Source organism: Salvelinus alpinus, chromosome 6, assembly GCF_045679555.1.
Source record: "Salvelinus alpinus chromosome 6, SLU_Salpinus.1, whole genome shotgun sequence".
NCBI lineage: Eukaryota > Metazoa > Chordata > Actinopteri > Salmoniformes > Salmonidae > Salvelinus > Salvelinus alpinus.
This window is the reverse complement of record NC_092091.1, coordinates 72,116,535-72,141,118: the sequence shown is the minus strand read 5'-3', so window position 1 is coordinate 72,141,118 and position 24,584 is coordinate 72,116,535. Positions and strand designations below refer to the sequence as shown.

Genomic DNA, 24,584 nt, shown 5'->3' with positions numbered 1-24,584 from the left:
AAAGCCTCTCTATGGCCAGGGCGTGACACTAGGCTACTACATTTCGTCGAAAATATGTGTGGACAGATCTAAGCTACATTCCAAGTTATAATTTGGTCCTTACCTGCTGCATGGCCATTCCAGAGGAGAAAGATCAAGACGAGGTCCGTTGAGCTGTTCCAAGCACAATTTAAGTTCAGAACTAGATCTAGCATGTCAGTCCAACATAATAATGATAATTTGAATATCATATTTTTAAGTTGTTGGTTGTTACTTAGAAATATAAGTTCAAATTTCGCAGCATATTACCTTGGATTTGTATTTGCAAATGCCAGTCTTTTACAACACATATAAATTAAGTATTCTATTAAAAAATGTAAGTAAAACCAGAAACCTATTATTTTAAGTAAAAATCATTGGTTTTCTTTTGCAATATTTACTAAGCTCGTGGGTCATTTTGTACAGTGTGGAGAGCGGCAGCCCCTTAGAAGTGGAATAGCTCTTATTGTAGGTCAGAGGCAACGTGAGCTGACATTCTCATACAAGACAATGTTTAGGATGCGTCCCAGAAGGGGAAGTGATGCGGGAGGAAGCTCTCCAACAACTCTGATGAAAGTCAATGCGTTGATTTCAGACCCTGACAAGGCATTGCTTCTACGTTGGCTCTGAAAGGTCAAAAGTATTTCCCGGCAGAGAGGACATACAAACAAACTCGTATCTATGTTTCCTCATTTGTTCATCTCCATACGTCCCTCCAGCTCTTTCTCTTTTCTCTCTAAACATTGTTGGCACGGAAGGTTGAGTGGAAAATTCAGCCGAGAGAGAATATTAAAACCTTCCCTGAGAATGTTTCAGTGGCCATCCATCATGTGGAGGAGGGAGTATTATACTGTTCACTATAACCTTGTGCCAGGGATGGGATGGGAGCCCTAATGGCCGACTCCACCAGTTAACCTCGCTGCGCTGGGCGATACAACATTATCAGCTTGACTTCTACTGAAGGACTCGGCAGAACACAGTCACACACACACACACACACACACACACACACACACACACACACACACACACACACACACACACACACACACACACACACGTAGATAATCACGCTTACACACACACACGCACACACACACACACACACACACACACACACACACACACACACACACACACACACACACACACACACACACACACACACTCACACACATTCTCACACATGACATGGATGGGGAAATATGTCATTATAACACAACATGGGAATCCAATATAACAGAGAAGGACATCATTATCCGAGTGCAGGCCTCTGTTACTACAGAATTCACCATCATTCACATCCCGGAGGAGTGGCTTCATTATCCTAAAGTCGCCTGCTTCTCGCCAGGATTCCTGAATACCTTCGGTGTTCCCACCACTGTTCGACACTAAGCTCCGCCACTGCCACGCTAATCAGACTGAGAAATGTCATTTACATTTCATACGGCGTGTCTGGTAGGCTATTAGAAGTGACTTTGGCTGCTAGGTATGTGGTTAGCGTAGCTCTCTCTCGCTCGCTCTCTTTTTCTCTCCATACCTGCAAGGCTCTCAGGTAGACGGCATTAGTGTGTAAGCGGCGCCGCGACGCCCTGCCAAGGGGCCTGTTCCTTTTTCTGACTTTTGTGTTCCCTGAGATTGAACACCAACCTGCCCGAGAGAGACGTTAATGTCTACAGCCTGCCACGTGAAATCAATGCCCCATGCCTTCGCACGCCGCCACCATCGCTAAACGCTGTCTGGGGTGACGGGGCTAGACCAGAGAACCAGGGTCTTTAGGTAAGCGTTGGCTCGTCACGTTAATGATTCATTATGAATTACTCAGGAATCATCTTTATGTTTTGACGATTGACGGGGGGCCGTACTCCTGCCGGAGCATCTTCCACCCTTGGGTAGTTCTGCATAATGTGTTGCTTCCTTTTAATTCATATTTATTTGTAATTTTTTTATTTCACCATTATTTAACCAGGTCGGCCAGTTGAGAGCAAGTCCTCATTTACAACTGCTACCTGACTAATATGAGTAGTCACCTGCAGTCGTATGTGTGTGTGTGTGTGTGTCTTTTCAAAGATGTGATTTTTCACCTGCATGCAGCTAACAGATGTACAGTATGTGAGGAGATTGTGTGTGTGTGTGTGTGTGTGTGTGTGTGTGTGTGTGTGTGTGTGTGTGTGTGTGTGTGTGTGTGTGTGTGTGTGTGTGTGTGTGTGTGTGTGTGTGTGTGTGTATTCATGCATGTGTGTGTGTTGGGTGTGTGTGTGTGTGTGTGTGTGTGTGTGTATTCATGCATGTGTGTGTGTTGGGTGTGGGTGTGCATGTGTGTGTGTTGGGTGTGGGTGTGCATGTGTGTGTGTTGGGTGTGTGTGTGTGTGTGTGTGTATTCATGCATGTGTGTGTGTTGGGTGTGGGTGTGTAAAGCAATAATGTATATATATTATAGGAACTGCAGGCTGGTGTGTGTTAGTTTATTGAGGAGCTGTTTCCCTGTTTGATTTGCTTAATCACCATGGGTTTGAGCTACAGAACAGTCCTAAGGCTGATTTAAACCATTGAGTCCTGTTTGTTTCTATCTTTAGGGTGGTCAAGTGTTGTGGGGGGCTGTGTGAGTGTGTGTGTGCGCATCTGTGCCTATGCGTAATGTGAAATTTCTAACCCGGAAAACGTACAGTACTTTGTTGTTGAAAATGATCCAAATATTTAATTAAAATACAACTTTTGTTCCTTTGGATGTTTCTCTCTCTCCTAAACAGTTTCTTCACGGTGACTGAACTAACACTGGTTTTCTCTGCTTCACTGTTTGGACTTATTCTCTCCATTTTGTCTCTCCTCTCTCTCTCTCTCCTCTCTCCTCTCTTTTCTCTCTCTCCTCTCTCCTCTCCTCTCTCCTCTCTCTCTCCTCTCTCTCTCTCACTCTCTTCCACTCTCTTTCCCCGTAGGATGGAATGGGTAATCTTCGTGTAACCAAAGAGGGGATCAGGCTAGAGGGTGTTTCGGAGTTTCTGCTCCCTCTCTACGTGAAAGAAATAGAATCCAGAAGGGTAAGAGACACAACTCTCCTTATGTCCCTCATATGAAGCCTCGTAGCACCCTATGACTCGCTATACATGTCATATCCCTCACTAAGACACACCCTTCTCTTGTCATATAAACTGTCATTTCTCAGTAGTGGAAGGTTGAGACACAATCTTCCTTATGTCGCTCATATGAAGCATCATAACACTCTATGACACACCATATATTACCTCACTTGCACACACTTTATATAGACTTTTTCTATTTTATTATTGACTGTATGTTTGTTTATTCCATGTAACTCTGTGTTGTTGTTTGTGTCGCACTGCTTTGCTTTATCTTGGCCAGGTCACAGTTGTAAATGAGAACTTTTCTCAACTAGCCTACCTGGTTAAATAAAGGTGAAATAAGCCAGCACATTCCTCATATCATGGCATACCAAGCGTCAGTGCTTACCCATTGTCATAAAGGAGTAGTATAGCACTATGCAATCCCACATCCCAGAGAAATCCTGTGAGACCTAGTAGAGAAGCTCATCTATCTGGATGCCTGGTCCCATGTAAGGTCCCGTGTAAGGTCCCGTGTAAGGTCCCGTGTAAGGTCCCGTGTAAGGTCCCGTGTAAGGTCCCGTGTAAGGTCCCGTGTAAGGTCCCGTGTAAAGTCCCGTGTAAGGTCCCGTGTAAGGTCCCGTGTAAGGTCCCGTGTAAGGTCCCGTGTAAGGTTCCGTGTAAGGTCCCGTGTAAGGTCCCGTGTAAGGTCCCGTGTAAGGTTCCGTGTAAGGTTCCGTGTAAGGTCCCGTGTAAGGTCCCGTGTAAGGTCCCGTGTAAGGTCCCGTGTAAGGTCCCGTGTAAGGTCCCGTGTAAGGTCCCGTGTAAGGTCCCGTGTAAGGTCCCATGTAAGGTCCCGTGTAAGGTCCCGTGTAAGGTCCCGTGTAAGGTCCCGTGTAAGGTCCCATGTAAGGTCCCGTGTAAGGTCCCATGTAAGGTCCCGTGTAAGGTCCCATGTAAGGTCCCGTGTAAGGTCCCGTGTAAGGTCCCGTGTAAGGTCCCATGTAAGGTCCCGTGTAAGGTCCCATGTAAGGTCCCGTGTAAGGTCCCGTGTAAGGTCCCATGTAAGGTCCCATGTAAAGTCCCGTGTAAGGTCCCATGTAAGGTCCCGTGTAAGGTCCCATGTAAGGTCCCGTGTAAGGTCCCGTGTAAGGTCCCGTGTAAGGTCCCGTGTAAGGTCCCATGTAAGGTCCCGTGTAAGGTCCCGTGTAAGGTCCCGTGTAAGGTCCCGTGTAAGGTCCCGTGTAAGGTCCCATGTAAGGTCCCATGTAAAGTCCCGTGTAAGGTCCCGTGTAAGGTCCCATGTAAGGTCCCGTGTAAGGTCCCATGTAAGGTCCCGTGTAAGGTCCCATGTAAGGTCCCGTGTAAGGTCCCGTGTAAGGTCCCATGTAAGGTCCTGTGTAAGGTCCCGTGTAAGGTCCCATGTAAGGTCCCATGTAAAGTCCCGTGTAAGGTCCCGTGTAAGGTCCCATGTAAGGTCCCGTGTAAGGTCCCATGTAAGGTCCCATGTAAAGTCCCGTGTAAGGTCCCGTGTAAGGTCCCATGTAAGGTCCCGTGTAAGGTCCCATGTAAGGTCCCGTGTAAGGTCCCATGTAAGGTCCCGTGTAAGGTCCCGTGTAAGGTCCCGTGTAAGGTCCCGTGTAAGGTCCCGTGTAAGGTCCCGTGTAAGGTCCCATGTAAGGTCCCATGTAAAGTCCCGTGTAAGGTCCCATGTAAGGTCCCATGTAAGGTCCCGTGTAAGGTCCCGTGTAAGGTCCCGTGTAAGGTCCCATGTAAGGTCCCGTGTAAGGTCCCATGTAAGGTTCCGTGTAAGGTCCCGTGTAAGGTCCCGTGTAAGGTCCATGTAATGTACCGTGTAAGGTCCCATGTAAGGTCCCATGTAAGGTCCCGTGTAAGGTCCCATGTAAGGTCCCGTGTAAGGTCCCGTGTAAGGTCCCATGTAAGGTCCCGTGTAAGGTCCCGTGTAAGGTCCCATGTAAGGTCCCGTGTAAGGTCCCATGTAAGGTCCCGTGTAAGGTCCCATGTAAGGTCCCGTGTAAGGTCCCGTGTAAGGTCCCGTGTAAGGTCCCATGTAAGGTCCCGTGTAAGGTCCCGTGTAAGGTCCCATGTAAGGTCCCGTGTAAGGTCCCGTGTAAGGTCCCATGTAAGGTCCCATGTAAGGTCCCGTGTAAGGTCCCGTGTAAGGTCCCGTGTAAGGTGCACAGAATGATCATGGGAATGGACTTGGATGTGTGACAAACGACCAAATGGGCATCCAATGGAAATTCCAATGATAGAAAAATGTGGAGAGAGACAGGGCTGTGATGAGGCATGCTGTTGATAAATATACCCCATGATGCCGCTCCCCTTAACACCACGGACACACACACACACACACACACACACACACACACACACACACACACACACACACACACACACACACACACACACACACACACACACACACACACACACACACCCTGGCTGCTGTCATGTATAGGTTACTGTGTGTCCTGGGCTGTTGGGAAGGCAAGGGAGTCATCACCTTGCATTCTGTGTGTGATGGAGGGGTAGGGTTGTAAAGGCAAGTGCACATGCTTATTGCTTTACAAGGGAGTATGTGACGGTGAGAGTGTGTGGAGTGTGTGACAGTCCTGAATACATTACACTGATCTATCCACTCAAAGATCACCTCTGTGCCACGCCATTTCTGGGTGACACAGAGGTCAACACTCCATCAGCCCTGACATTTGAGGTGAAATGATGGATGGTGGTAGATATATTTTATGGGAATATCTTTCTTTGGCCTCCCATTGAAATCCTATGTAGGCGATATCTTACTTTAGAATATTTTTGTTTGCCTACTTATTGAAAGCCTACAAGATATCTTCTTGCATAACATCTTTGTTTGCTCTCCTATTAAAAACTTAAATGGAGGAGACATATTCTTTTTTGAATATCTTTGTTTGCCCTCCCATTAAAGCCTATGGAGGAGATATCTTCTTTTAGAATATCTTTGTTTGCTCTCCCGTTGAAAGCCTATAGAAGAAATCCAGGCTTTCTGGTTCTTCTTAAGTGTGTGTAACAGAGAAGGCACTAATTGCTGTTGAGGAAGTGACTCTGGCTTGTAGATAACCCCTATGAAGGAGCAGAGCTTCCTGTCAATAAATCAAAGAACTCACTGGCTTCTCTGCCGACTCTTCATCTATCATCAGACAAACAGTGTGTGTGTGTGTGTGTGTGTGTGTGTGTGTGTGTGTGTGTGTGTGTGTGTGTGTGTGTGTGTGTGTGTGTGTGTGTGTGTGTGTGTGTGTGTGTGTGTGTGTGTGTGTGTGTGTGTGTGTGTGTGTGTGTGTGTGTGTGTGCGTGTGTGCTCGTGAGTGCGCATATGTTTGTATCTATCCACCACTTGTAATGACACCGTGATCCCTTTCACATCGGGTCTGCACATCAAAGCAAACACTCTTATATCGAAAAATACACAGGAAACATGCTGACTCTAACAACCCACTTTTCTCCCCAGAGGGCTTGTTGGTGTGGGCCATTTAGTTTAGGGCAGTTTTCTGGGTAGTGGACATGCTTCAGAACTGAGCTAACCTGGGCAGTGTGCTTCCAAGTAGTATTGGCTAGTGGTGTTAGCCGTGCGATGTTAGCATAAGGCTCCAAAGCCCCTGGTGAGACTGGGTCGCTGGCCCAGGATGTATTTGGGCCGTGGTGTATCCGGCCCGGGGTGGCCCTAACCTGATCTGGGCCCACCAACACATGAGGGATGGGGACTGTGGCACTGACAGGGAGAGAGTGAGGGATGGAGGGAATTAGGGAGGGAATGAGGAAGGAAATTGTAGTAACCTGGTATATTTATGTTTACCAATAGATGGCATTATTGACTCAAGACGGTGGTTTGCTTCCTGCTATGCGTAGCTATTTCCTATGTCTGCCTATATAACTATGATTAAGAAAGCCTCAGGTAGTTTAAGCCAGGTGCATTAGAGAATGTAATTCTAAGTTACAATTAAATACTAAACCGTACTTAAGTCTCATGAGTCGTAACTCCAAGAAGCCTTTAAGGATACTACAGAAATGTATTTTGAATATGCGCTGGAAGGGTTTGAGCGGTTTGTTTTTCCATTGCAGAGCCAAATAAACTGAATTTACAATTTGGTTCGATCGCTTTCGGGTTGACAAATAAACCTCTATGATATATTGTTTCGTTTTTTTTGCCGCCAAAGCTTTAAAACGCCTCTAGGCTTTTCACACTTGGATTGGAATCCTGATTGGAGGCGGCGCTCCTAGTGGCCGGAGACTTTAATGCAGGGAAACACAAATCCGATTTACCTAATTTCTACCAGCATGTTACATGTGCAACCAGAGGAAAACATTTCTAGACGACCTGTACTCCACACACAGAGACGTGTACAAAGCTCTCCCTCACCCTCCATTTGACCATAACTCTATCCTCCTGATTCCTGCCTACAAGCAAAAACTAAAGCAGGACGTACCATTGACTCGCTCAATTCGGAAGTAGTCAGATGACGCGGATGCTAAGCTACAGGACTGTTTTGCTAGCACAGGCTGGAATATGTTCCCAGATTCTTCCAATGGTATTGAGGAGTACACCACATCAGTCACCGGCTTCATCAATAAGTGCATTGATGAAGTCGTCCCCACAGTGACCGTACGTACATACCCCAACCAGAAGCCAAGGATTACAAGCAACATCCTAACTGAGCTAAAGAGTAAAGCTGCCGCTTTCAAGGAGCAGGACTCTAACCCGGACGCTAATAAGAAATCCCGCTATGCCCTCAGACAAACCATCAAACAGGCAAAGCATCAGTACAGGACTAAGATTGAATCCTACTGCACCAGCTCCGACGCTTGTCGGATGTGCAGGGCTTGCAAACTATTACAGACTACAAAGGGAAGCACAGCCGCGAGCTGCCCAGTGACACGAGTGGACCAGACAAACTAAAGGACTTCAATGCCCACTTTGAGACAAGCAACACTGAAGCATGCATGAGAGCACCAGCTGTTCCGGACGACTCTGTGATCACGCTCTCCATAGTCGATGTGAGTAAGACCTTTAAACAGGTCAACATTCACAAGGCCGCAGGGCGACGGATTACCAGGACGTGTACTCTAAGCATGCGCTGACCAACTGGCAAGTGTCTTCACTGACCTTTTCAACCTGTCCCTGACTGAGTCTGTAATACCAACATGTTTCAAGCAGACCACCATAGTCCCTTTGCCTAAGAACACTAAAGTAACCAACCTAAATGACTACCGACCTGTAGCACTCACGTCTGCAGCCATTAACTTTGAAAGGCTGGTCATGGTTCACAGCAACACCATTATCCCAGAAACCTTAGACCCACTCCAATTTGCATACCGCCCCAACAGATCCACAGATGATGCAATCTATATTGCCCTACACACTGCCCTTTCCCACCTGGACAAAAGGAACACCTATGTGAGAAGGCTGTTAATTGATCACAGCTCAGCGTTCAACACCATAGTACCCTCAAAGCTCATCACTAAGGTAAGGACCCTGGGACTAAACACCTCCCTCTGCAACTGGATCCTGGACTTCCTGACGGGCCGCCCCCAGGTGGTAAGGTTAGGTAACATCACATCTGCTACGCTGATCCTCAACACAGGACCCCTCCCTCCTGTACTCCCTGTTCACCCATGACTGCATTGCCAAGCAAGACTCCAACACCATCATTAAGTTTGCCGACGACACAACAGTGGTAGTCCTGATCACCGACAACGATGAGACAGCCTATAGGAAGGAGGTCAGAGACCTGGCAGTGTGGTGCCAGGATAACAACCTCTCCCCAGTGATCAAGACAAAGGAGAGCACTCCCCCATTCTCATCGACGGGGCTGTAGTGGAGCATGTTGAGAGCTTCAAGTTCCTTGGTGTCCACATCACCAACGAACTGTCAAGGTCCCAAACACACCAAGACAGACGTGAAGAGGGCACGACAACGCCTATTCCCCCTCAGGAGACTGAAAAGATTTGGCATGGGTACTCAGATCCTCAAAAAGTTCTACAGCTGCACCATCGAGAACATCCTGACTGGTTGCATCACCACCTGGTATGGCAACTGCTCGGCCTCTGACGGCAATGCACTACAGCCACCCTAGTCATTGCCTGCTACCGCACGGCAAGTGGTACCGCCCTGCCAAGTCTACGTCCAAAAGGCTTCTTAACAGCTTCTACCCCCAAGCCATAAGACTCCTGAAAAGCTAACCAAATGGCTACTCTGACTATTTGCTTTGAACCCCTCATTTTTACACTACTGCTACTCTCTCTTTATTATCTATGCATAGTCACTTTACCTCTACCTACATGTACAGATCCATCAATGTGCCCCTGCACATTGACTCGGTACCCCCTGTATATAGCCTCGATATTGTTATTTTATTGTTGCTCTTTTATTTTTTTATTTTGTAAATCTTTTTCTTAACTCATATTTTTCTTAAAACTGCATTGTTAGTTACGGGCTTGTAACTAAGCATTTCACGGTAAGGTCTTGTTGTCCTTGGCTCATGTGACAAATACAATTGATTTGATTTTGATTGGATTTTATATGTGGTCGAGATCAACCACTTATGACAGTCGATTGGATCAGTCATGTAGGTGAATGTAAAAGCCTCTTCCTTCTCTCTTTGTTTCTAAATAACAGATCAGTGATCATGGTCATCATGGTCATCACTCAGCAACGTTATCACAGTTAACACACACACACTCCGTATACTTTACAAGGGTCCATGCAGGAAACATGGCGTCACTGGACAGATGTAGGATTTTAACTCGATCACTCTTTTGTTGCTAAGAATTTTCCCTGCTCGGCAGGAAATGCGAACGTGCAGTGTATTTTATAAAGGCTTCTAATGTTTGTCATTTTCACTTTGAAATTTCAGACTTGATTTGCCGTGATGAAAAATGTATCAACCCCTACAAAAATGTATATTGATTATAATCCACATAATAATGAACATTTCCTGATCCTGCAGGATTATTTTACTGCTGTAGCAAACTGGCACAAATTAAGATCCTACATCTGTAAGGGTGATGTCTCGTGGACAGACACATGTAACATAACTGGTATTGTAGACAGACTGTGGGTTGCCACGATTTACAAGGAACTTCTTGGTGTCGTCACTGATAATTTGGACAAATCACAATTTGGCAGGTGTTCACATCTTTCAAAAGGGGATACTAGGTCAGTGACTTTCAGAGAGGTTGGAGGAGCTACCGTGGTGCTTCGGCTCTTGGTTCGAGGATCTTTTCCAACATGTCTCCCTCCTGAACTTCATCAAGCATCTGACGTAATGATCAATCAATCAATCAATTTTATTTTATATAGCCCTTCGTACATCAGCTAATATCTCGAAGTGCTGTACAGACACCCAGCCTAAAACCCCAAACAGCTAGTAATGCAGGTGTAGAAGCACGGTGGCTAGGAAAAACTCCCTAGAAAGGCCAAAACCTAGGAAGAAACCTAGAGAGGAACCAGGCTATGAGGGGTGGCCAGTCCTCTTCTGGCTGTGCCGGGTGGAGATTATAACAGAACTATGCCAAGATGTTCAAAAATGTTTATAAGTGACAAGCATGGTCAAATAATAATCATGAATAATTTTCAGTTGGCTTTTCATAGCCGATCATCAAGAGTTGAAAAACAACAGGTCTGGGACAGGTGGCGGTTCCATAACCGCAGGCAGAACAGCTGAAACTGGAATAGCAGCAAGGCCAGGCGGACTGGGGACAGCAAGGAGTCACCACGGGCGGCAGTCCCGACGCATGGTCCTAGGGCCCAGGTCCTCCGAGAGAAAGAAAGAGAGAAGGAGAAAATTAGAGAGAGCCAAGATTTTCAAAATGTTCATAAATGACAAGCATGGTCAAATAATAATCAGGAATAAATCTCAGTTGGCTTTTCATAGCCGATCATTAAGAGTTGAAAACAGCAGGTCTGGGACAGGTAGGGGTTCCATAACCGCAGGCAGAACAGTTGAAACTGGAATAGCAGCAAGGCCAGGCGGACTGGGGACAGCAAGGAGTCGCCACGGCCGGTAGTCCCGACGTATGGTCCTAGGGCTCAGGTCCTCCGAGAGAAAGAAAGAGAGAAGGAGAAAATTAGAGAGAGCCAAGATTTTCAAAATGTTCATAAATGACAAGCATGGTCAAATAATAATCAGCAATAAATCTCAGTTGGCTTTTCATAGCCGATCATTAAGAGTTGAAAACAGCAGGTCTGGGACAGGTAGGGGTTCCGTAACCGCAGGCAGAACAGTTGAAACTGGAATAGCAGCAAGGCCAGGCGGACTGGGGACAGCAAGGTGTCATCATGCCCGGTAGTCCTGACGTATGGTCCTAGGGCTCAGGTTCTCAGAGAGAAAGAGAGAACGAGAGAATTAGAGAGAGCATACTTAAATTCACACAGGACACTGGATAAGACAGGAGAAGTACTCCAGGTAACCAACTGACCCTAGCCCCCCGACACATAAACTACTGCAGCATAAATACTGGAGGCTGAGACAGGAGCGGTCAGGAGACACTGTGGCCCCATCCGAAGAAACCCCCGGACAGGGCCAAACAGGAAGGATATAACCCCACCCACTTTGCCAAAGCACAGCCCCCGCACCACTAGAGGGAAATCCTCAACCACCAACTTACAATCCTGAGACAAGGCCGAGTATAGCCCACAAAGGTCTCCACCACAGCACAAACCAAGGGGGGGCGCCAACCCAGACAGGAAGATCACGTCAGTAACTCAACCCACTCAAGTGACGCACCCCTCCTAGGGACGGCATGAAAGAGCACCAGCAAGCCAGTGACTCAGCCCCTGTAACAGGGTTAGAGGCAGAGAATCCCAATGGAGAGAGGGGAACCGGCCTGGCAGAGACAGCAAGGGCGGTTCGTTGCTCCAGAGCCTTTCCGTTCACCTTCACACTCCTGGGCCAGACTACACTCAATCATATGACCTACTGAAGAGATAAGTCTTCAGTAAAGACTTAAAGGTTGAGACCGAGTCTGCGTCTCTCACATGGGTAGGCAGACTGTTCCATAAAAATGGAGATCTATAGGAGAAAGCCCTGCCTCCCGCTGTTTGCTTAGAAATTCTAGGGACAATTAGGAGGCCTGCGTCTTGTGACCGTAGCGTACGTATTGGTATGTACGGCAGGACCAACTCGGAAAGATAGGTAGGAGCAAGCCCATGTAACGCTTTATAGGTTAACAGTAAAACCTTGAAATCAGCCCTTGCCTTAACAGGAAGCCAGTGTAGGGAAGCTAGCACTGGAGTAATATGATCAAATTTCTTGGTTCTAGTCAGGATTCTAGCAGCCGTATTTAGCACTAACTGAAGTTTATTTAGTGCTTTATCCGGGTAGCCGGAAAGTAGAGCATTGCAGTAGTCTAACCTAGAAGTAACAAATGCATGGATTAATTTTTCTGCATCATTTTTGGACAGAAAATTTCTGATTTTTGCAATGTTACATAGATGGAAAAAAGCTGTCCTTGAAACAGTCTTGATATGTTCGTCAAAAGAGAGATCAGGGTCAAGAGTAACGCCGAGGTCCTTCACAGTTTTATTTGAGACGACTTTACAACCATCAAGATGAATTGTCAGATTTAACAGAAGATCTCTTTGTTTCTTGGGACCTAGAACAAGCATCTCTGTTTTGTCCGAGTTTAAAAGTAGAAAGTTTTCAGCCATCCACTTCCTTATGTCTGAAACACAGGCTTCTAGCGAGGGCAATTTTGGGGCTTCACCATGTTTCATTGAAATGTACAGCTGTGTGTCATCCGCATAGCAATGAAAGTTAACATTATGTTTTCGAATAACATCCCCAAGAGGTAAAATATATAGTGAAAACAATAGTGGTCCTAAAACGGAACCTTGAGGAACACCGAAATGTACAGTTGATTTGTCAGAGGACAGACCATTCACAGAGACAAACTGATATCTTTCCGACAGGTAAGATCTAAACCAGGCCAGAACTTGTCCGTGTAGACCAATTTGGGTTTCCAGTCTCTCCAAAAGAATATGGTGATCGATGGTGTCAAAGGCAGCACTAAGGTCTAGTAGCACGAGGACAGATGCAGAGCCTCGGTCTGACGCCATTAAAAGGTCATTTACCACCTTCACAAGTGCAGTCTCAGTGCTATGATGGGGTCTAAAACCAGACTGAAGCATTTCGTATACATTGTTTGTCTTCAGAAAGGCAGTGAGTTGCTGCGCAACAGCTTTTTCTAAAATTTTTGAGAGGAATGGAAGATTCGATATAGGCCGATAGTTTTTTATATTTTCCGGGTCAAGGTTTGGCTTTTTCAAGAGAGGCTTTATCACTGCCACTTTTAGTGAGTTTGGTACACATGATGCTTGATTTTTGTTCTGGGTTTCTGAGATGACTGATTATTGTAAGATAGGTTTGTGCTGTAGCTACATCATTGATGTCACAGTCCTATTGACAGACAGCCTGATGGACCTTGGTCCCGATCTCCTTTGAAAAATAGATTTATCTCAATGAAACAAACCTGGTAAAATATATATTTTTAAATGTCTTGAAGATACCTGGTGCTGCAGCAGACTGACTGCATGTTCCTTGTGGCGTGTTCCAAGAGTGTGCTGTGCTGTCATCCTCTCTCTCCGCACCATGAGGGATGAGCTGAGGCCTGCTCGCCAACACGGACTGTTCTAATTGTCCCCTCAGGGAGCCAATGAAATTTCAGCTTTCTCTGAGGAGTCGTTTTCCTCCCTTTATCAATCACTCATCTCTCTCTCTCTCTCTCTCTCTCTCTCTCTCTCTCTCTCTCTCTCTCTCTCTCTCTCTCTCTCTCTCTCTCTCTCTCTCTCTCTCTCTCTCTCTCTCTCTCTCTCTCTCTCTCTCTCTCTCTCTCTCTCTCTCTCTCTCTCTCTCTCTCTCTCTCTCTCTCTCTCTCTCTCACACCCCTGACACAATACTTTCAGCTGACAGGCACTGAAATGGAACATAGCGCAAATTGTAAGTTTCCATTGTAAAACGTTGCGTGCCCTAATGAACACGACCCTGACTAAAGCTTTGTGGAAACACCTTCTCGTTAGCCATTTGTCAGTTTGGCTATATTTATTGCTTGGTTTTCCGAGGGTCCAAACACTTGCCGGGTAATTTATAAGAGTCATTCGTTGTCAGTGTTTTGATATTAGAGTGGCATCCTTCGTTGGCCACATGGCTGACATTGATTCAGCCCTCTGCGGTATACAACATACTGTAAAGAACAGAGGTAATAGTTAAATACTATTCTACCATATAGTTACACTTCAAGACTTTAATACAAATTATTCAGCGATGCAATCGACGCTGGGTGGTCAAGAAACTCGAAATCGTTATGTGCGAGCACACACGACCTTTGGGCTTCGCCGTAATATCCACGACTCCCCGCAACTCCACAATATTAAAAAGATACCAGGAAAAAAGGCATCTTCCAACTTCAGAAGTAACCTATAAAAGTTAAACAAAATTATCTGAGAGAACTTTTTTTTTCCGGAAGAAGCGTGAGACTCTAAATGTTTTATTGAGACCAGGCCAAGGGGTACGTGGCACCAGATCGCGACCCATGTAGAAATAGGCCCCGTTTAACATTTAACAAGATTTCCAGAGTGATGGAACGTCGAATGAGGCGACTTGGCCTTCAGGAGAAGGGAATGAAAGGGAATATTAATTCACATCATCGCCAGAGATCAAATCCTGCGCCCAGATCTTCTTCTTCCCGAAATGCCGCGAGCCCTTTCAGACGTCGCCCCTGCCAAATATATAGATGTAGAGAAGGTAGAAATGCCTCTTTTGGATAGATCATTGAAAAGTCAATGCAGAATCCATTTCTTTGGATTCTGATTTGGATGGCAGATTTGAGTTGAGTTGATTTGTGCGTCTCGTACCTTATCTTGGGCCTAGGAGCACATTATTATGATAGGATCTGTGAGGAAAGAGACTTTATTAAGAGCAATGGGCTGTTAAGCTACTTCTTTAGACAGCTGTAGATATGGCTAATCATCATGTCAACGATGGTATCCGAGAGTGGGATGTACTGTAAAATGTGTTGGCCCATTTAGCAATCCTTTATGAGTTTCCACTGACTCAGACTTCATATTTTTTGTGAATTCAGAATGGCTTGCACAGCTTGCAATAGTGTTGTATTCACACTGTTCCACTTCCACAGAAATCTGCTGGTAGCAGACTTACTTAGTCAACCGTGGACAAACGAAGTGCAGCCAATCAAATCACGGCATGACTAAGCCAGAAGTCAGGGCAGCTGTCGGCATGGTTACGAGGGCCACGCCACAACTACACCAGGCAGTTCATTAGCCGAATAAACAAAGCCTTTTTCATGTCTTTAATCGTTCTTACACTCTACAGAGGCCTTGGCGGGCCTTCACTTATATACATACACACACACCCGACATCCCACCAGGTTTTAGTATTCACTGAGCATCTTAGGTTACGGTTGTTCAACTCACTGAAATTAAGAGACATTTAATTCATTAATGGCAGCAAATTGACATTACACTGGTGTCTGGCCTGGTTTTATCTTAGTCCCCATCAGTACCTAATGACATTTCCATGTGTGTCACGGCCTGGGGACGGCCTGGGGACGTAGATGGAGGTAGAGGAGGGTAGAGGGAGGATACAGGGAGGGTAGAGGGAGGATACAAGGAGATAGAGGGAGGAGACGGGAGGTAGAGGGAGGATACAGGGAGGTAGAGGGAGGTAGAGGGAGGTGTGCTACTTTTAGAGTTGAGTTCAGTGTTCAGTGATTCAGTGCTCTCTCTCTCTCTCTTTATCTTTCTGTCTACATTGTTAGGATCTGTCACAGTCTTAGTGAAGTAGAATTCACATCAGTTTAGTGTTTGCAGGCCCTGCAACTTCGGAACCGACCCCACTAAAATAGTATACAGAGTATCCAGATATACCTATAACGCGTGTACTGAAATTCATTTGATTACCAACTCATGATCTTTCATGTTGAATCATATAAAAATGTGATCAGCAGATTTCACTGCATCATTATTGCATCAACATTGCACTGCATCAATGATGATGTTCTCCTCACACCACACAGTACAGCTCTGAATTCACACAGAAAAGGGAAAAGGACACGGACAGAGGGAAAGGGCAAGAGAGAGGGAGAGAGCGCACATTAGACCACTTTCCTGTTTCGCGTTATATGAAAGATCTCTGTCATTAAACGTCAGCAAAGGAGACGTCTCGAGGAAGTAAATGTGCAAAAACAATTATCACCCCAAAAATCAATGGACAAGGCAAAAAGATGCAAATGAAAGCCTCACTCTGGAGTCTGGAGAGTGACAAGAAACACGACACTCCCTCATCTCCTTTACAAACTCAGTGGATGCGAAAATTCAGTTTGAACTAGCTCCAGCTTCGTTTAGGGAATTGACGATACATAATTCAATGGAACCAGAGACAAAATGAAAAGAAGTAACAAAATGGTGGGGGACGGGCAAAATAACACTTGTGTAATCAACAGCATGCAAAGAAAAAACAAGACCTGATTGATCGCTGGCCAGTGGAATGACAAGTCGGGCTCCAGAGGGATATAGTGGCTGTTTAATCAGAGTGAACGGTTAAGTAATCTATAGCTGTGACCGACAGACTAGTTCTGTGCATGTTAGTCAGACATGTTTGATACAGGATACATTGACCAAGTCCCAGAGATAGGAAGAGAGAGGGATGAATTGGAAATGCCTTGGTTGACCCTATAGTTAAGTCATGCCTTTTTAATGAGAGCAGAGATCCTGTTAGGCCATGGAGACCATAGAAATAGTCAATGGTCATTGATTATATGTATATGATGGAGACAGAGCTACATGTATGATGTGGCTTGTCATGAAGAATCCCAAGACTAAACCCTTCTTTTTTCCCCTTGCCTTTTAAACGGCTAATAATGGATATGAATCCAAACTAGTCGAACATACAGTGCATTTGGAAAGTATTCAGACCCCTTAACTTTTTCCACATTTAAATGTCTAAAAAGCTGTTTTTGCTTTGTCATTATGGGGTATTGAGTGTAGATTGATGAGGAAACAAAGGTATTTCATTAATTTTTGAATAAGGCTGTAACGTAACAAAATGTGGAATAAGTCAAAAGGGATCGGAATACTTTCCGAATGCACTGTATAATTGCCCAGCTCAGATTGGGTATTTATTACATAAATCACAATCCACAAGCTTCATTTTGAACCTTCGCTCTGGGGTAAAATAAAACCTTTGAGCAAATTTAAAATGAAATGATATTTGTGGCATTTTGGTGTCATCACCATACTCCTGTCTTGTGTTCAGTGACCAATGTTGGTGTGATGAGTGACATTACCTGAGACCTGCCTAGTCTGAAGCTTAGCAGGCCAACACAGTCTTGTGGCACGTAGGAGACCCGAGTTCAAACCCAGTCGGTGACAGTTGTAAAGCACAGCTGTCACTGGTACCCTGTGTCGTTAACCCTCAGCACAGTCCACTCTGCCGTGAAACACACACACTCACACACCACTCTGCCGTGACCTCATTTAAGTTCTATTCTCCCTTGGACAGATTGGACTGGCTGACCCCGGCCCCTCTAAGTCCTTCTCAATCCCAGGGGGTCAGGGTGAGTGACAGAAGCGGGTAATATGTGTTATTAATGTCTTATTACTATGTTATAAGTGTGTTAATACGGTGTAATAACTGCCAGGGAACACAGACAGACAGACAGAGCAAAGCCAGGGCTGAGGAAACTGAAATCACACCAAAGCCCTTCGTTTAGAAGGACCGATGGGGGGAGGGAGAGGGAGAGAGAGATATGTTTTTTTATTTACACAGTACAGGCTGTCTGGCCCTGCCTGGAGGCCTGAGAGATGGACTGGCCCTCTGATCAATAATCTATTAGTGGAGAGGCATGCCTCTGAAGGCCCCAGACAGACTCACACACACCTATATACACACTGTATGTCTGTGTGAGTACAATTGTGTGTGTGTGTGCGCATGCCTGCGTTTGTTCATGTCCATGTTTTATGTTTGCATGTCTTTGTGCATATGTTGACAGCAATTGTGTATGCATGCAGCGTGCGGTGCGTTTGTGTTCTTGCATGTCTCTATGTACTGTGTGTGTGTGTGTGTGCGTGCGCGTGTGTGTGGCTAGGTACTGCTCTGTATCAGTTGTCGTGAGCAGCCTAGCTGTTTGGAGAAGGAGGTGCTTTCTGTACCCTTGAGTGCCATGGATACAGGGACCTTTGAAATGTTTTATTTTTCTTGGTAAATTTGATTGGTGGATTCAAATAAAGTATTTAAAATGTGTGTGTGTGTGTGACAGCACGGCGATTGAGTAGCAGCAGGAGTGAAGGGGATAATGGAGGTGATAGAAGGAGTATCAGAGGTGGGCGCTCTGCGTCACATGTTTTCGTCTCAAAGGATGTTGGGATACGCAGGGTGCAAACAAGGTGGACTACAGAAGAGAGCAGAGGTCTCACTGTGTGTGCACTGCATGAGAGTGTGCGTGTCTCGTGTGTGTGTGGGGGGTTCTGTGTGTGTGTGTCTGTATGTCTCTGTGTGTCTTTCTCTGTGTGTCTTTCTCTGTGTGTGTGTGTGTGTGTGTGTGTTTACATTGCATGAGGATGTTCTGTCTCTCGTTTGTCTCCACATTCGTACAAACAGGTTTGGATTGTCTGTCTTTCCTCCAGTGATGATAACGATTTAGCATTGTTGAAGGACGTCTCTAGAATGTGACGACTTGTACAGAATGTGATGTGACTAAAACGTTGGGGACAGCAGAGTGTTGCAGCCTAGCAGGTAGAGCGTTGGGCCAGTAACCAAAAGTTCGCTGGTCTGAATACCCGAGCTGACAAGGTGAAAAATCCATCAATGTTCCCTTGAGCGAGGCACTTAACCCTAATCGCCGTACTACTATGGCCGACCCTGTAAAACAACACATTTCACTGGACCTATCCAGAGTTTACGTGACAACAGAACATTATTTAGTTAAAATAGTTTCTGTGATCCATTAATAGACATGGATCAGGTCCAAATATACTGCTATATGTCATGGTGTCGTATGTCCATTGTGTTCCGGTAGGGTTGATGTTAGAGGCTCTTAGTTACAGTAAAAGTTTAAATATTTAGTTGGCTTTTGTCAAGTACAAAGCTGTCTGATACCGCATATTGTCTTATACTATAAGTTGTCTCAAACCGTATGTAGCTATTAGAAGCTCCTGAAGTGTTGTGGCTGAAGACCGGCTGATGAGGAGCTTGGCTACAGGTCTGAGTTCTGGAGTCCTCTGTGTGTTCTGTTTGCTTGGTGAAAGGCACACGCTGTCGGACACGCGCAGGCACGGACGCATGGACGCACACACACAGTGAGAATCCCAAAAGCACTGCTAGTCAGTGGTAGGAACAAGAGTAGCTGTATTTTCCCTCCTGCAACCCGAGTCCTGGTCAGGCAGAGTAAAACAGTCAACCTGTGAAGTACTCCGGTAGAGCTGCAGAGAATGGTGATGACTATACTCACTATTTCTGCTCCCTAAACAAGTGTTCTCCAGGTTGAACCTCAGTGTTGCGTCTTCTTCTCCAGGGCCAGATTTATTTGCTGCTTGGCAGGCCCGGGGGGGTAAGGCAGATCCATCGCCCGGATAAGATACTCTGCTGGGGAAAAGACAAATGGTGCCCGGAGGCACACTGTTATGCCTCATGTCCACCAGATGCATCAAACTCTTTGCGTTCCGGGGGAAGTCATGTCAGTGGAGCAGTCAGCAGCGCTACGTTCTGTGAACCGCATGCGTTCAACACTATCAACTCATGCGTTGCTTTACCGTGAGGTGGTACAAACAGAAGTGCACACACAGACGCTTTTAGCGAGTTGAAAAGCCAACGTCAAGTACGGAGAAATGCCGGCTATACATCCTGTAAAACAAAACACATATCATCTGGTGGACATCAGGCATGACACCGATGCCAATCCGGCTCATCCATCCTCTATATCAATCAATTAATCAAATGTATTTATAAAGCCCTTTTTACGTCTGCCGATGTCACAAAGTGCTGTACAGAAACCAGCCTAAAACCCCAAACAGCAACGCAGGTGTAGCAGCACGTACATTACTGTTGTTGTGATACTGAGGGATCCATCATTTCACACACTGAATCATTTTGGTTTTGTCCATTTTGTCTTGAGACTCACTAAAACCCACCTGGCGCTCGTTTCGGAAAGCGGACGTAATCGAAGCGGGAAACACTATTGCTGCACCTGCCAATGGAATAATGTCACGCGTGTCGGAAAGGGGAGCGGAGAGTTGAAAATGATGTCCAGAATGCCTAAGCAACACCACATTGATGAACAACATTGCTTGTTAACCCCTCCAGTAAAGCGTTATGAGGGCCACCGAAAGAGTTGCGCTTTTTCTTTATTTTCTTCTCATTCAGTCGCCTGCTAAATTCACACACTTCAGAGGGTTAAATTCAGACACCGGGGTCTTCAGAGAGTCCTGTGGAGGGATGTCGTATTTATCCCCCACCAGCTGCATTGCTATGCGCAGCAGCAAAGCTGAAAGACCGATAAGACCGATCCAACCCTGCACTCTTCCGCTTATTACCCAACTAATTAAATTCAGCTTTCTGACGTGCGTCCGCCTATACAAACGATTAAAGTGAAGGGAGTCTATTGACTGTCTAATTATTCGTAGTACAGTGGAACTTGAATGTGGTCATGAATGGACTTGAAGAGCCAACCCAGGCCTAGACTAGAGAGGCTCTGGGTAATTGCCAAAATACAAACACTTTGAATATAAGACGCAACCGACATCAGAAAACCTTTAAATGACAGGATTGAAGGCAGAAGAGATTGAATAATTGGACGGGCTATTTCTTTGAAAGAGGGATAATAAGGTTACACTGATGTCTGTTTACCAGCTAAAAATTAATATATGTTTGTTAATCAGTAGTTGGGCTCTGAGGCTTCCCTCAAATCCACAGAGAATTAAATTGTAATTATTTAGGATACTTTTCCACAGTGACTTCAAATCACACACAATTGAACGTAGGCTACAGTGGCTGAGCCTTGGGGAGATGAGTCCATGGAAGGAGTCAGGGCCCAATGTTTTCACGCTGAGCAAAGTCCTATCAATTGAAACTGTGTGGAGAACAATACTAAATCCCATCATACGCACCATTGCAAATAATTAATTCCAAGAGCGGGGTATTCACCAATTAGGTGAGGCGAAATGATTTGGTGAATGCTACCGCCGAGCCGGTCCACGGCATTCTAAAATTAGAGCCAAGCAGGTGTGATTTATTAAAGTTTTGGCCTGCCGTCATAAACAGGAGAAAACAATGAACGTGGGGATAATGAATCGCAGGTGGCAGACTGGGGGGAAAAATCTATCTCTCTCTCTCTCTCTCTCTCTCTCTCTCTCAATCGGATCAGCAACTCTCTCCCAATTTAACAGAATATTCTCATTTGAATATACGCCCGAACAGCGGCATATTAATTTGGGGAAATCAACAGAAAAATTGGGTCACCAGCATTTTATTCATTCCCCTACGTTTTTCATTATAGAGAGAGAGACCTGCTTCTAAGAATGAATTGAATACATTCATTTTAGTCTGGGCGTCCATGGGTCGTCTTTTATTTGTATTTTTTTCCTGAGGAATATTTCTGTCTGTAATAAAGCCCTTTTGTGGAGAAAAACTCATTCTGATTGGCTGAGCCTGGCTCCCCAGTGGGTGGGCCTATGCCCTCCCAAGCCTACCAATGGCTGCACCCCTGCCCAGTCATGTGAAATCCATAGATTAGGGCCTAATGCATTTATTTCAATTGACTGATTTGCTTATATGAACTGTAACCCAGTAAAATCTTTGACATTTTTGCATGTTATTTTTGCTCAGTATAGAAACGGAATTGGTTCCTTAAAGAACCCTATATGGAACCCAAGGGTTCTATATGGAACCAATTTTGGTTCAGTGAAGAAGAAGTATGTAAAGATGACTACTGGTCACCTTGGTGTTCCAGGCCTACTACATTACAGATGTGGCATTGCATCAGCCAATGGTTGCCTGCCACCTCCTCGACTGTGCAGTCGGGCATCAGATTGCTTTATCATATGATGTGATTAGCTGATATGTTAAACACCCATCCAGGCGTTGTGAGATCTGGCGTGCATCTGCAATGTAGTCAGCCTGGAACTGCTCTAGTCTTGGATTAGGGGTCTTTGGCCAATCAATGACCTTTCCTTGTCTCTGGGTAGAAATCTACCTGACAGTGTGTTGTGGCCCACACCTCTACACACATGCGGGTGTAAAAAAACACTGTCCGGGCACTTTGCATTTCGACCTTGACTTGGAATCAGCAAGTAGGGGTGAGGTGAGAGTTTTTCCTCTGTAATTTGAGAGTACCGTGACGACGGCGGCCCAAAGCATAGACAGTTATTTGAATGAATTATCCTAAATTATGGCGAAGCGGCAGAACGGCGCGAGTGAACTCCACCCTGCGGTGTGTGTTTGAGACTATGACTATGGGTGCCAAGCTGCTCTAAATAAAGCCTGTTTGACTCTTACCACAACCCCCCTCTTTTGTTTTCAAGATTCAAAAGATGATGTCATGTTTTGCACCGTGCCAGTTTCAAAGTCTCTTGTTTCAGTGTTTTTCATAGGACCAGGAGTTTTACCTGACTAGATTTATAGCTTGTAACGAGGGGTCAGTAGTTTTACCTGGTCAGGTCACATGGTCCAGGGAAAAGTCCAATAGATAGCACTTCTACAAAAGCTCTTTCTACGTTTCCTCTTGACCTTGGGAGGCGACTTCATCACAAAGGGTCAGATTTGATGTACGTACTGTATGTGGGGTGTAGGAAGGAGGAACTAACTGGAACAAAGGAGAGCGCCCTGGGAGAGAGGTATCGGCACCTGGCACACTTCTAAAGAGCCAGCACTTCAGACATCTAAATCCCTTCAACTGAGCCCCTGTGTGTGTGTGTGTGTGTGTGTGTGTGTGTGTGTGTGTGTGTGTGTGTGTGTGTGTGTGTGTGTGTGTGTGTGTGTGTGTGTGTGTGTGTGTGTGTGTGTGTGTGTGTGTGTGTGTGTGTGTGTGTGTGTGTGTGTGTTTCTAACGGTGTTTGTGCTCTTCACCATTCAAACAGATTGCACAGAGACTCAAATGAACTCTGACCTGCAGTCAAGCTCACTAAGCCAGTCTCAGGCCACAACCCCGGGTCCTCAACCGCTGACCTCTCAACTTTTAGGGCAATATTTAGCTGGCTTAATATAAGTCTGTGACTTTTCAGAGAATCCTCGCCACTGACTTCGCAACTTTTAGAATGGTCTATGCTATCAGGGATTCTTGGGACGTCCCAACTCTGACGGTAGCCCATTGATGTTGACATTTGAAATGGTTAAGGTAAGGGTTAAGGTCAGGGTTAAAGTAAAGGTTAAGATTAGGTAAGGGTTATAGTTATGGGTTGGTGTTAGGGTAGGGGTTAAGGCTAGGGTTTAGGGCATGGACGTCTCAAGGATCCCAGATAGCACTACCCAATTTAGTTGGCTTAACATAAACCTGTGACTTTTCAGAGGGTCCTCACCGCTGACTTTGCGACTTTTTAGGACCCAAATTAGTTGGCTTAATATAAGCCTGTGACTTCACGGAGTGGCTGAGACATTTGCATTTGAACGAAAGGGAAGATTCTGAAAATCATTTGATGGTCAAGGTGGAGTGTATTGACAGACTGTGTGCTGCAGCAATTGAATTACTGATCATATCAGGACCATTCAATAGAGTTCAGATGACTCATTGGTGTAAACACGTGGGTGTGTTTAGTGACTGCCGGGGTTTTCCTTGGTGTTGTACCTTTGTATAGGGATTCTCTAAAATTGCTTGCAGCAATGGCCATGGGAGTGATTCATGTTAATGGAATGGCGGCATCCTGAGGAAATTAGTGTTAATCACTAATGCTCCATTATAAGTCTCAAGATGTATTCTTACTCATCGTTGAAGGTCATGAAAAACATATTCCATTTCCATCCTCATTTCAACAGACTTTTTGACTTTAAGCTTTCTACTCAGTGTTCTCAGCGTTCCGCTGTTGTGTGCATTATTCACTCTCTGTTCAAAGCCTAAATGCTCTAGGAATGAGTGAGTCACAATCACCGCACGTTGTACTCAGATGGAATGGGGAGGGATGAACTTATTTATAGAGGATTGTTGCAGGGCAACGTTAGTTCAGAGAACTGTTAGAATATGTGTCTCTTCAAACACAATGGACTTCAATGGAACTCAGTCAGGTTGTATCCTCTGCACTTACATCAGGCAAGGTGGTTGGAGAGAGAGAGAGGTTTATTAAGCAGCAACTTGAGTGACAGACTAGTCCTTGACCCCGAACAGTGCCGGTACATTTACTGTGCAGATTATCCATTGTTGCTGTAGCCATTTGCTCTGGCGATGGGGTCTACTGTGGAAAGTTATTTGCTGAGCTCTCTTTCTTTCTCTCATTCTCTTTCTCTCTCTCATTCT

At 45.5% G+C, this 24,584-nt stretch overlaps 1 protein-coding gene across 1 annotated transcript in view; it reads left to right on the top strand.

Moving 5' to 3' along the window:
- LOC139579327 (zeta-sarcoglycan) overlaps window positions 1–24,584 on the top strand; it is a 373,687-nt gene that overhangs the window by 279,196 nt on the left and 69,907 nt on the right. The window contains exon 3 of the mRNA XM_071407889.1: window positions 2,955–3,056. Within this exon, the coding sequence (XP_071263990.1) occupies window positions 2,955–3,056 (102 nt within the window). The remainder of the gene's footprint in view (window positions 1–2,954; window positions 3,057–24,584) is intronic.